This window comes from Macaca fascicularis, chromosome 12, assembly GCF_037993035.2.
Source record: "Macaca fascicularis isolate 582-1 chromosome 12, T2T-MFA8v1.1".
NCBI classification, from domain to species: domain Eukaryota; kingdom Metazoa; phylum Chordata; class Mammalia; order Primates; family Cercopithecidae; genus Macaca; species Macaca fascicularis.
Genome location: NC_088386.1, coordinates 10,004,035 through 10,017,094, shown reverse-complemented (window position 1 = coordinate 10,017,094; position 13,060 = coordinate 10,004,035). Strand labels below are relative to the sequence as shown.

The 13,060-nt window shown below is 45.0% G+C and overlaps 1 protein-coding gene across 3 annotated transcripts; it reads right to left on the bottom strand.

Annotated features, from left to right (window-relative positions):
• Positions 1-1,460: 1,460 nt before the first annotated feature.
• Positions 1,461-12,818, bottom strand: NIFK (nucleolar protein interacting with the FHA domain of MKI67). Of its 3 annotated transcripts, none has more exons than XM_074008816.1 (8): positions 12,696-12,818; positions 11,558-11,695; positions 8,173-8,281; positions 7,785-7,987; positions 6,902-7,113; positions 4,498-4,557; positions 4,310-4,378; positions 1,461-3,939 (listed from the first exon to the last, which is right to left on the bottom strand). In XM_074008816.1, the coding sequence occupies exons 5-8, from the start codon at positions 7,103-7,105 to the stop codon at positions 3,751-3,753; spliced, it is 522 nt and encodes a 173-aa protein (XP_073864917.1). In that variant the 5' UTR covers positions 7,106-7,113; positions 7,785-7,987; positions 8,173-8,281; positions 11,558-11,695; positions 12,696-12,818; the 3' UTR covers positions 1,461-3,750. The 3 variants fall into 3 exon arrangements, 2 of the variants coding, with proteins under 2 accessions (XP_073864917.1, XP_005572951.3); XR_012421049.1 differs by having other exon boundaries at positions 3,072-3,939; XM_005572894.5 differs by lacking the exon at positions 7,785-7,987.
• Between the last annotated feature and the right edge of the window lie 242 nt (positions 12,819-13,060).

Below are 13,060 nucleotides of genomic sequence, written 5' to 3'. Positions count from 1 at the left end.
GGCCATTTCTGTGGCATCTATTCACTCAACACTCCATCTTATGGCCAATACACAGCTTGCAAAATGTCAGGCTCCAAATTTTTTCCTGTATAGCTTTTTGTCTGATTATATATAATAGCAAAACAAACCTCATTAATTTTTAAAAACTAAGAAAGGGAAAAATGGCTGGCCTGGTGGCTCATGCTAGGAATCCCAGCACTTTAGGAGGCTGAGGCAAGAGGATCGTTTGACCCCCAGAATTCAAGAACACTGTGGACAACACAGCGAGACCTACTTCAACTAAAAAAACACAAAAGAAACAGGGAAAAACCTAGTTTGATAACTGAATTAATTTTGATATACACTTTTCCATTAAAAAAAAAAACAGTTTTTTTACAAGAAATGTCTATAGCTGGCCAGGTGTGGTGGCTCATGCCTGTAATCCCAGCACTTTGGGAGGCCGAGGCGGGTGGATCACTTGAGGTCAGGAGTTCAAGACAGGCCTGGCCAACATGGTGAAATCCTGTCTCTGATAATACAAAAATCAGCTGGGCATGGTGATGCATGCCTGTAATCCCAGGTACTCGGGAGACTGAGGCAGAAGAATCATTTGAACCAGGGAGGTGGAGGTTGCAGTGAGCAGATCGTGCTACTGCAGTCTAGCCTGGGTACCACTGAGTGAGACTCCATCTCTAAACAAACAAATAAGGGGGGTGGCAGGTGGTTGTTCAGGGAGAAATACTCAGTTCATCTTGCCATGTACATGTATGTGTTTGAATGCACATGCCCCTTAAGATCAAACACAACAGACTTTTGTCTTCACATGGAGAACTTTATCTGATGCTTTCCCAGGGGAAACCAGATGGATGTCCAGATCCAAAGTTTGAGAGATGGTTCAAATAGGGCATTATTTAACAAATACATACTAAATCTTCTATGTGCCAGGAACAGTTCTAGAGATCTAATCTGCTCTTTGCATGTATTTAAAACCAACTCTATTTTGCATCAGAATACCTAGCCCAATATCATATGAAAGACTTACAAAATTATAGATGAAAGAATGCTTAGCGGCAATGAATTAAAAAAAAAATTTTTTTTAGAGTGATAATGAATTTTTTTATTATACTTTTAAGTTCTAGGGTACTTGTGCACAATGTGCAGGTTACTTATGTATGCATGTGCCACGTTGCTGTGCTGCACCCATTAACTCGTCATTTACATTAGGTGCATCTCCTAATGCTATCCCTCCCCATTCCCCCCATCTCACAACAAGCCCCGGTGTGTGATGTTCCCCATCCTGTGTCCACATGTTCTCATTGTTCAATTCCCACCTATGAGTGAGAACACGTGGTGTTTGGTTTTCTGTCCTTGTGATAGTTTGCTCAGAATGATGGTTTCCAGCTTCATCCATGTCCCTACAAAGGACATGAACTCATCCTTTTTAATGGCTGCATAGTATTCCATGGTGTGTATGTGCCACATTTTCTTTTTTTTTGAGATGAAGTTTCACCCCTGTTGCCCAGGCTGGAGTGCAATGGCGGGATCTTGGCTTACCGCAACCTCTGCCTCCTGAGTTCAAGTGATTCTCCTGCCTCAGCCTCCCGAGTAGCTGGGATTACAGGCATGCACCACCACCCCAGCTAATTTTGTATTTTTAGTAGAGACAGGGTTTCTCCATGTTGGTCAGGCTGGTCTTGAACTCCCGACCTCAGGTGATCCACCTGCCTCGGCCTCCCAAAGTGTTGGGATTACAGGTGAGCCACAGCGCCTGGCAGATGCCACATTGTCTTCATCCAGTCTGTCATTGGACATTTGGGTTGGTTCCAAGTCTTTGCTATTGTCAATAGTCCTGCAATAAACATACATGTGCATGTGTCTTCATAGCAGCATGATTTATAAATTCTTTGGGTATATACCCGGTAATGGGATTGCTGGGTCAAAGGGTATTTCTAGTTCTAGATCCTTGAGGAATTGCCACACTGTTTTCCACAATAGTTGAACTAGTTTACAGTTCCACCAACAGTGTAAAAGTGTTCCTCTTTCTCCACATCCTCTCCAGCACCTGTTGTTTCCTGACTTTTTAATGATTGCCATCCTAACTGGTGTCTGTTTTTTGGGATGGAGTTTCACTCTTGTTGCCCAGCCTGGAGTGCAATGGCGCGATCTTGACTCACTGTAACTTCCGCCTCCTGGGTTCAAGCAATTCTCCTGCCTCAGTCTCCTGAGTAGCTGGGATTACAGGCATGCGCCACCATGGCTGGCTAATTTTGTATTTTTAGAAGAGATGGGGTTTCTCCACGTTGGTGAGGCTGGTCTTGAACTCCTGACCTCAGCCGATCTGCCCACCTCAGCCCCGCAAAGTGCTGGGATTACAGGCGTGAGCCACCGTGCCCAGCCTTTTTTTTTTTTTTCAAGAGACAGGGTCTTGCTCTGTCACTCTGGCTGGAGTGCAATGGTGCAACCATAGGTCATTGTAGCCTCAAACTCCTGAGCTCAGTGATCCTTCCACCTCAGTCTCCTAAGTAGGTGGGACTACAGGAATGCGTTGCCATGCCCAGCTCATTTTTGTTTTTTTTTTTTTTAAGACAGTCTTGCTCTGTCACCAGGCTGGAGTGTAGTGGCGCAATCTTGGCTCACTGCAACCTCCGCCTCCTGGGTTCAAGTGATCTCCTGCCTCAGTCTCCCAGGTAGCTGGGACTACAGGTATGTGCCACCACACCCACCTAATGTTTGTGTTTTTAGTAGAGACGGGGTTTCACCATACTGGCCAGGATGCTCTTAATCTCTTGACCTTATGATCCACCTGCCTCGGCCTCCCAAAGTACTGGGATTACAGGTGTGAGTCACCATGCCCAGCCTCATTTTAAAAATTTTTTGTAGAGAGGGGCTCTCATCATGTTGCCCAGGCTGGTCTCCAACTCCTGGCCTTAAATGATCCTCCTGTCTCAGCCTCCCAAAGAGATGGGATAATAGGCATGAGCTATGACATCTGAAAGCAATGTTTTTAATGAATCTGAATTCGCTAATGAAGGGGAAAATTTACTTTTTTTATCCCCACAATGACTCCCAAGTCCTACTCGCAAACAAATAAATCGTAGAAAAAAAGTTTAATTGCTGGTTATTGTTTGAATCTTGAAATACAATTCCTCACTGATGACACTGGTATAAAATGGTGGTTATTAATCCATGCTAGCACAACCAAAACTAACGTTAACATTATCGGTAAAAATGAGTCATTTTTGAATCTCGATTAAAATGTGAACACAAAAACAAATCTGTGTTAACACTGGAACTGCCTTCTCACTCTACATATAATTAAACTTCCAGCTTTAACCATTTCATGTTGAAATCTAAAGCATCCCCATGAGTTAAATGTCCCTGACAAACCATGTAGGTGGACAAACAAGATTGGTGGTCTTTAAATGCCAGTGACAGAAAAGGCTGCAGTTTAGTACTTAAACCTGCAGTTAGTGGTCAACTTTCTATCCAAGCAGAGTAAACTAAGGATAGCTATGAAACATCAAAAGAAAATTAGAGGCCAGGACAAAGAGGCAGTGTCAGCCAACCCAATGCAAGCTGGTATGCACCTCTGTATTTCAGACAAGGGCAGGCAATCCAAAATTACAGATTGCTTTTTTTTAACTTGACCAAACAGTGTATTTTTCCTCTGAAAATCTTGTCAAAGGTTGCAATTCATTGCACCTAGTAAAATACAAAGTCCACTCTCATAAAAATATTGTATTTTTCAGAAGAAATATAATACATTGAAAATCACTGATTGCTTTTTCTTCGTCTTTTTTTCCGTGAATGTGTAGGTGTTTGAGTCTCTTGTATTTCTTCTTTTACACAGGATATGGGCTGTTTGAAAACTATTTCATTATCTTTATCATCATCATTCAGTTCAGCCACTTCAGATTTTCTCCTCTCCAAAAATGTTGGTGTACAAACTGGTGTGGGGCCCTGGATTCAACAAGTAAAGATTGTAATACAGAAATGTAGACCAAGATTATGACTTAACCTAAAAATATCACCTCGTCTCTATTTTTACAAGTTGTGCCCCATTATTTTAGGTCTGTTTCCGTCTTTTGGTGATACTATTGCAAAGAATAAAGAACTCAGATGCTTATCAACTTAGTACAGAAATTCACAACAAAAATAGCATGTTCCATTACAAGGTTTTAGGCAGAAAATTGCTAAATCAACAATAAAGATCTACCAAATGTCACAATATTTAATTTGAAATCTTAAAATGAGAGTAGCAGAAACTACTTTTCCTCCTTCAAATTATTTCTATAATATCTGGTGCCCAGAATATTGAAAACCATTTTACCTGGCTATCCACAGTCTTCTCAGGAACGTTGGGAGTACCTAAAACTTTTTTCTTCTTCTTACGTAAAACCTTAAAATAAAATTTTAAAGGTCATCAATTTGAATATGGATCAGCTATGGTAGTCTTCAATGTTTTCCTACTTATCTTTCTCTAATATCTTGCATGTAAAATGATAAAAAACATTTTACCTGGCCTTTCGTGGACGTCTGACGATTAGTTTTTGAAACACCTTCCGTTTTCTGCAAAATCTTTAATAAAGAAGTTATAAATTGACAATCTCGTATCTTTTCTTTCTAAACTTAGCATTAGATCCTCATATATATTATCAGTAAATCCTCGCTAAATGACAGAACATTTCAATTTAAAAATCAAAACTCATAAATATAGTGAATTATCTCAAGTAAAGGGCAAAACTAGGAAATACCCAGTAGAGGAACTGACAGAGCTGCAGAGGTTGAAGGGAAGGCCAACACCTGGAGCTCACTGATTCACAGAATCCTGAATTCAGGAGGGCGGAAGCAAGAAGAACGTGCAAAGCCAGGCCACCCCCATCTCCACTAAGTCACAAACAGGGTACAGGAAAAGCAGTGCTTGCATGCCTCTTACCAAGTTTCACTGTCTCAGTTCCCAAATGGTTCACAAGAGTACCAGGGCCTAAGGCCTTGGCGAAATGTTCTAATACTATTAAAGACAATATTTGGAATTTGGGCAAAAAGTTAACCACCGAGAATTGAGCCAAAGGAGAATAACACAGTCACCTAGTTTCTGGATAAGGTTAAAAACCTAGTAGATTGGCTGGCCCAGTGGCTCACACCTATAATCCCAGCATTTTGGGAGGCTGAGGTGGGTGGATCATGAGGTCAGGAGTTTGAGACCAGCGTGGCTAACATGGTGAAACTCCATCTTTACTAAAAAAATACAAAAAATTAGCTGGGTGTGGTGGTGTGTGCCTATAGTCCCAGCTACTCAGGGGGCTGAGGCAGGAGAATCACTTGAAACCGGGAGGCAGAGGTTGCAGTGAGCCAAGATAGCGCCACTGCACTCCAGCCTGGGCAACAGACGGAGACTGTCTCAAAAAAAAAAAAAGAAAAGAATAAGACCCTTACCTATACTAGCCATACCATAATGAGCTTCATTCTCGATCTATAATAAAAGACACAGCTCTCCTTACTGTGACAGATGGACGAAAGGTTCAGTGTTTTGGTATTTACTTATAGCATACAGTAAACCAAAGACTTAATTCTGGCAGTGTCACCTCTGAATGACAATCTTTTTCTTTTTTTAGAGATATGGTCTTGCTCTATTGCTGAGGCTGGAGTGCAATGATACAATCACAGCTCACTGCAAACTTTAAATCCTAGGCTCAGGAGATCCTCTTGCCTCAGCCTCCTGAGTAGCAAGCACTACAGGCACACACTACCTCAGTTGGCTAATAAATGGCAATCTAAGAGTATTACAGTTTTCAGTTAAATAGTGGGTTTACTTCAGTAACTTAAAAAACAGATTATGTAAGGTAAACAAATCAGATTATCTCCTTAAAAGAAGCTTCCTCTTCTAGCCAGGCATGGTGGCTCACTCCTATAATCCTAGCACTTTAGGAGGCCAAGGCGGGTGGATCACCCGAGGTCGGGAGTTCGAGACCAGCCTGGCCAACGTGGTGAAATCCCGTCTCTACTAAAAATGCAAAAAGTAGCTGGGCGTGGGGGTGGGCGCCTGTAATCCCAGCCACTTGGGAGGCTGAGACAGGTGAATCACTTGAACCTGGGAGGAGTTTGCAGTGAGCCGAGATTGTGCCACTGCACTCCAGCCTGGGCAACAGAGACTCTGTCTCAAACAACAACAAAAAACAACTTTCCTCTTCTGTATAATGGAAATAACAGAATCTGGTCTCACAATGTTTTAGGAAGAACTTACAATGGAATGTTTCAAAAGTTTAGCCAGGCCAGGCATGGTGGCTCACACCTGTAATCCCAGCACTTCTGGAGGCGAGGTGGACGGATCACCTGAGGTCAAGAGTTCGAGATCTGACTGACCAACATGGTGAAATCCCATTTCTACTAAAAATACAAAAAATTAGCCAGGTGTGGTGGTGCGCACCTGTAATCTCAGCTACTCCTGAGGGTGATGCAGGAGAATCGATTGAACCTGGGAGGTGGAGGTTGCAGTGAGCTGAGATTGTGCCACTGTACTCCAGCCTGGGCAATAGAGCAAGACTCTGTCTCAAAAAAAAAAAAAAGAAAAAAAAGTTTAGTCAAAAAACTGGCTGGGCACAGTGGCTCACGCCTATAATCCCAACCCTTTGGGAGGCTGAGGTGGGTGGATCACCTGAGGTCAGGAGTTCGAGACCAGCCTGACCAACATGGAGAAACCCTGTCTCTACTCAAAATGCAAAAATTAGCCAGGCATGGTGGTGTGCACCTGTAATCCCAGCTACTTGGGAGGCTAGAGGCAGGAGAATTGCTTGAACCCAGGATGTGGAGGTTGCAGTGAGCCAAGATTGTGATAAGCACTAGGCTAGGTCCTTTACAAGGTACAAAGTCGCCCCCTCCCCTCCCCACAACAAACCACAAAAAAGATTTCACGAATATTTACCAAGGAAGGAAAATCATAATCAATTCCTTTTTTGGCTAATTTCTTCCTAAGTAATCTTTCTTTCTTTTTAAATCGCTCCTCCATCCGTAGCTTTTGTGTTAGTGTCCGATTCCGATTATACCGTTTCACTGATGGATGTGATGGCTGCTTAAATGGAATATTCCAGTCTTTAAAGAGTTCTTTATGTACTTTTTCAGGTGGCATAAAATGACCTATTTTTAAAAAGAAAAAAACATAAAAAGTTTCAACAAAATGGTAGGAAAGAGATTTTAATGCTAACTTTAGAATCTCCCCAGTGCCATTCCTCACATAACAAAATGATGTGGCTGGGTCCAGTGGCTCACACCTGTAATCCCAGCTTCTCTCACAGCAATGGGAAGTGAATAGAGACACTACCGGGTCAGCCTCATCAGCTGTGAACTTGGGTACCCAAGACGGCCACATGCCACCATGTGCACAGGGAGGCCAGAAACTTCACTTTGGCTCCCAAGGGCAGCAGGATCTGGACAGGGATGCTCTCTGCATCCTATGGACTGCAGGGTAGGGGCTGCGCTGGCTCCTTTCTGCAGAGTAGGAACTGTGCTAGCTCCTTTCTGTAGGACGAACCTGCACTGGCTGCTTTCTGCAAGACGCACTACTCACCTCGTGCTATCGCTCCTCCACTCCCTCTGGCTTCTCTCGTGTGGAAGCGCTGCAGCCACTGCCATTTAGACAGATTTTGCAATGCGATTCCTGACCTTTGATGCTATCCCCACTGCCCTCATGATAAATTCTGAACTGGCTGACTTAGAAGGCCCTCGGTAACCTGACCTGAAGCTTCTTCCTGCTCCCTCCTCTCTTGCTACTTTTCCTCACATTCTCTCACAGCCGAATGGTTAGGCACCTTTGGCTTGGCATTCACTGCTCCTCAGCCAAGGGACTCCTGTCCCCTTCACCTGGCTCGCTCCTGTTTAGTCTTCAGGTTTCAATGTCAATGCTGCTTCCTCAGAGAAGCCTTTCACAGCCCATAAGGATGGTTAGCTGCTCCTCCCGTGTGTCCCCAAGGTAACTTGTTCGGTTCCATTGAGGGTAAAAACAGCTCTCAGGCTGGGAGATTTTAAAATTCCAATTAGAATCTGCCTGCAACATACACTGAAGTCCTTGCACCATTCTGTAAGAGTCATCCCAGAGATGAAGTGGCATGTCCAAGCAGCTGGGCACGCCGCCCTTCCCACCAGTCACCCACCAGCAGCAGGCACCAGGCAACCCTGCAGTAAGACAGGGGCACTTACACTCCAGGAGTCTTTCACCAAACAGGTAGTTGTTCATTGTTTCAGCAACTATCTTGGCAACATCCTCAGACTCAAACTCCACAAATGCATAGCCTTTGCTATTTCCAGTCTGCAACAGAGAAGTCGCCACAAAAAGTAGAACAATCAAATTTGAATGCATCATCAAATTCCTAAAATGCCATTATTTTAAATAATGTATATTAGCTCCTTATCAAATATTACCACACACTTAATTCTAACTTCAATTCACATATTCTGGGGACTGTTATGGGAAAAAGAAAAGATGCAAGAATCTGGACGCACAGCTGATTTTGTGGTATTCTTGGGATTTTGGTTATATGTGATAAATACACAGTTCCTATGGCTGGAATTTATTCAGTAACAACACCCCATGGTATAAAAAAAGTCTTCAACTTAAAAGCCACATGGCTTAACAGTGGGAATCAAGAGGCTCATTTCTAGCACCAGTTGTGTCAGTAACGAGCAACTTGGACACTTCCACAACTGAGTCTCAGCTTAATTATCTTCAACAGGGGGATTCTTGGAAAAATTTAAATCCCTCAAAATCCATTTATAATCTCAACACTCAAAAGGGAGGAGAAGGCCAGGCGTGGCGACTCACGCCTGTAATCCTAGCACTTTGGGAGGTTGAGGAGGGTGGATCACCTGAGGTCAGGAGTTCAAGACCAGCCTGGTCAACATGGTGAAACCCCATCTCCCCTAAAAACACAAAAAATTCACTTTGGGAGGCCGAGGCGGGTGGATCTCGAGGTCCGGGGTTCGAGACCAGCCTGGCCAACACAGTGAAACACCATCTCTACTAAAGATACAAAAAATTAGCTGGGCATGGTGACATGCATCTGTAATCCCAGCTACTCGGGAGGCTGAGCTGGGAGAATCACTTGAACCTGAGAGGCAGAGGTTGTAGTGAGCTGAGATTGTGCTACTGCACTCCAGCCTGGGCGACAGAGCAAGATTCCATCTCAAAAAAGAAAAACTAGGCCAAGCGAGGTGGCTCATGCCTATAATCCCAGCACTTTGTGAGGCCGAGGTGGGTGGATCATCTGAGGTCAGGAGTTAGAGACCAGCCTGGCCAAAATGGTGAAACCCTATCTCTACTAAAATACAAAAATTAGGCCGGGCACAGTGGCTCACATCTGTAATCCCTGCACTTTGGGAGGCTGAGGCAGGAGGATCACCTGAGGTCGGGAGTTCGAAACCATCCTGACCAATATGGTGAAACCCCATCTCTACTAAATATACAAAAATTAGCCAGGGGTGGTGGTGTGCGCCTGTAATCCCAGCTATTCAGGAGACTGAGGCAGGAGATTCGCTTGAACCCAAGAGGCTGAGGGTGCAGTGAGCCAAGATCGCGCCACTGCACTCCAGCCTGGGCAACAGAGTGAGACTCCGTTTCGGGGAGGGGGGGGGAAGGCCAGCACGGTGGCTCACGCTTGTAACCCCAGCACTTTGGGAGGCCAAGGCGGGAGGATCATGAGGTCAGGAGATCGAGACCATCCTGGCTAACACAGTGAAACCCCCTCTCTACTAAAAAAGTACCAAAAAAAAAAAAAATTAGCCAGGTGTGGTGGTGGGCGCCTGTGGTCCCAACTACTCGGGAGGCTGAGGCAGGAGAATGGCGTGAACCCGAGAGGCAGAGCTTGCAGTGAGCCGAGATCACACCACTGCACTCCAGCCTGGGTGACAGAGCGAGACTCTGTCTCAAAAAAAAAAAAAAAAAGTTAGCCAGGCATGGTGGCGGGCACCTATAATCCCAGCTAGTCTGGAGGAGGGCAGGAGAATCGCTTGAACCTGGGAGGCAGAGGTCACAGTCAGCTGAGGAACTGTGCTACTGCACTCCAGCCCGGGCGACAGAGCGAGACTCCGTCTCAAACAAAACAAAACAACAACCAAAAAAACCCTGAATAGAATGAAATAGAAAATCAGCAAATCACACAAAACAAGTTTAAATATTGTCTCATATGGCTTTTATTTCAGTTATGCTTACATGTATGTGTATGTGTGCTGGTTTGTGCTATGAAACTTTTTTTGAAAACCCTCATCTTCTCTGTGATGGTAAAAACTTACTTCTTATTGTGAGCCAGTCTGCAAAATGCTCTTCTAGAAAAATCTGTCTATACCTGCACAAAGATTGTTCCTAGCAGCTTCATGTAAAGAGTTAAAAATAGTAAAAAACCTAATGTTCAGGCTAGGCACAGTGGCTCGCTCACACTTGTAATTCCAGCACCTTCGGAGGCCGAGGTGGGCGGATCACCTGAGGTCAGGAGTTTGAGACCAGCCTGGCCAAAACATGGTGAAACACGGTTTCTACTGAAAATATAAAAATTAGCCAGGTGCAGTGGCCAGTACCTGTAATCTCAGCCACTTAGGAGGATGAGGCAGGAGAATCACTTGAATGTGGAGGCAGAGGTTGCAGTGAGCTGAGATCGTACCACTGCACTACAGCTGCCTGGTGACAAGAGTGAGATTGTCTCAAAAAAAAAAAAAACCCCAAAACAAAACCTAATGTTCAATAGGAGCGTGGATAAACTTTAGTTACCTAAGTAACAAGCAATGATGATAACAAAGGCACTAGAGTTACACGGATAAAGCTCAGATTATTGAGTAAAAAAATTCAGCTGAAGAATGATAGAAATAATTTTAAAATAATACTATATGTACATTTATATATGTACACACGTGTTGTAGCACATATATATATAGATACAGTAAAAACTTATAAACATATATAGCAATGAAAACTGAATTTGTGGCCAGGAGCGATGGCTCACGCCTGTAATCCCAGCACTCTGGGTGGCTGAGGTGGGAGGATCACAAGGTCAGGAGTTCGAGAACAGCCTGGCCAACTAATGAAACCCCGTCTCTACTAAAAACACAAAAAAAATGTAGCCAGGTGTGGTGGCAGGTGCCTATAATCCCAGCTACTTGGGAGGGTGAGGCAAGGAGAATCGCTTGAACCTGGGAGGCGGAGGTCGCAGTGAGCTGAGATCGCACCACTGCACTCCAGTGCAAGCTTCTGTCTCAAAAAAAAGAAAACGGAATTTGTGAATTTAATTCCCTAATTAAAGGAGAAGGTGAAGAACACTGGGAAGGGTACAAAAGGGACCTCAATTCTACCTATAATCTGTATCTTTAGGACAACTAACAGATGATGGATGCACACCCTATCCCCTAGATGCTAAATCAAATAGGTGCCTATGGCTACAACCCAAGTTTATGTGCCGGGATTCTATGTTTCAGATTCTAAACCTCCACTCTTCTTTTTGGAATGAAATCTGATAAGAGTATGTGAACGTGCTCTTTAATGTCAAGAATCACACACATTTGAAAAACAAAACGTCAAATCCAACTTTAAAAATCTTACCCTTTTACTTCTGGACAGTCTGAATCGTGTCACAGTGCCAAACTGGGAGAAATACGAAAAGATCTGGGTTTCGTTAAGTAGGTTAGGTAGGTGGCCCACATAGACTACTCCAGAAGTAAGTCGTTCTTGTTTTTTCCGCTGAAGACATAAAGACCAGGTAAATTAAATATTTTTTAAAATAAGAAAATCACATTGTAACAAAACTTACAAAACCCCTAGCCCTAGGCCCAAGAACCTACTCCGCATTTCCACTTACCACAGTAGTAATTAAAGAAGTGGCTGTTGAGTGTCTCTCTCCCCACAAAGGCCATGGCCAAGCAGTAATCAACTATCTTTCCAGCCTGGCATCCCAGCACCCAGTATAATGTTAGTGCTCAATAACTATGTCAATCAACGGATAAGCAAGGACATCTTCGAACAAGCCATTTTGGATCTTCTGCCCAGAGAACTCTACATAAATATAGCCTTCAATTTTGTATGCATATTACTGTTTACTCGCATTTCATCGAAAAATTTTCGAGACGCTTGCTAACTCTCACAATACAGATTAGCCTTTCAGCGTCTCAACCATCATACCCTTACCTCTGTAACAAGAACTTCTAAGTTTTCCTGTGTAGTTTATGCTAAAAACCACAGAAAGTATAAGCGATGTCAGGGGCCCTGGTCAGCAAGCGGAACCTGGCAACTACTCTATTTTAATAACTCCCAGATCACCAACCCGGCATACAAACCTCCCGAATGTGTTAAGTCTGGGGCCCCCGTTTTCGGGGGGAACGCGGAAGCGTGACAGGTCTAACCCGGAGACAACCTGTGGTATGGGAACCTATTCCCTCCAGGTGGTTCCCTCCGCGGCTTCCGTCACCCCAATACTTCCCCCTTACCCTCCACATGAAGGCTCCAAGGCCTCAGCGGCCAAACCTCTCCATCATTTACCCACCAGCGTAAACCCTTTAGTCTCAGAAACCGTGGCCTGCAAGCTTAAGAGGTGGGTCCCTGATTCGGTCAAATCCGCTAAGGATACTCTGGAAGGCGTGCGCGAAGGCAAGGGGAGTCCGGGCGGGGAACCGCGCAACCCCGGATACCCCCTAGACCCTGTCCGTCGCCCCCGCTCGCAGCCTGGACCAGGGTGCCTGCTCACCTGGGTTATGCGCTTGCGAACCTGCGCCACCTCCTTTTGAAACTCGGCATCTTCCTGCGGGTTAAGCGACAGGATCGGCCCAGCTGGGCCAGAAAAAGCCGCCATGCCAAAAGCGGCCAACACTAACTCCACGCGGCGCTCCCGGAAACGACGGGCTCCCAGCTCCCCTGAGGCGGAAGTAGAGGCAGGACAGGGGCGTGGCGAAGCGCGGAGGCGAGGCGTGGCGAGGGGTGGGGAGGGCCATGAGTCGCGCGCGGGGTTGGAGCAGGAGTAGCACGGAGAAGCGGGGGTGGGGCACGAGGCGCGGGGCGCGGGACGCGGGACGGGGCATAAATTGTGCCGTGGTGCGAGGGCGGGGCACGAGG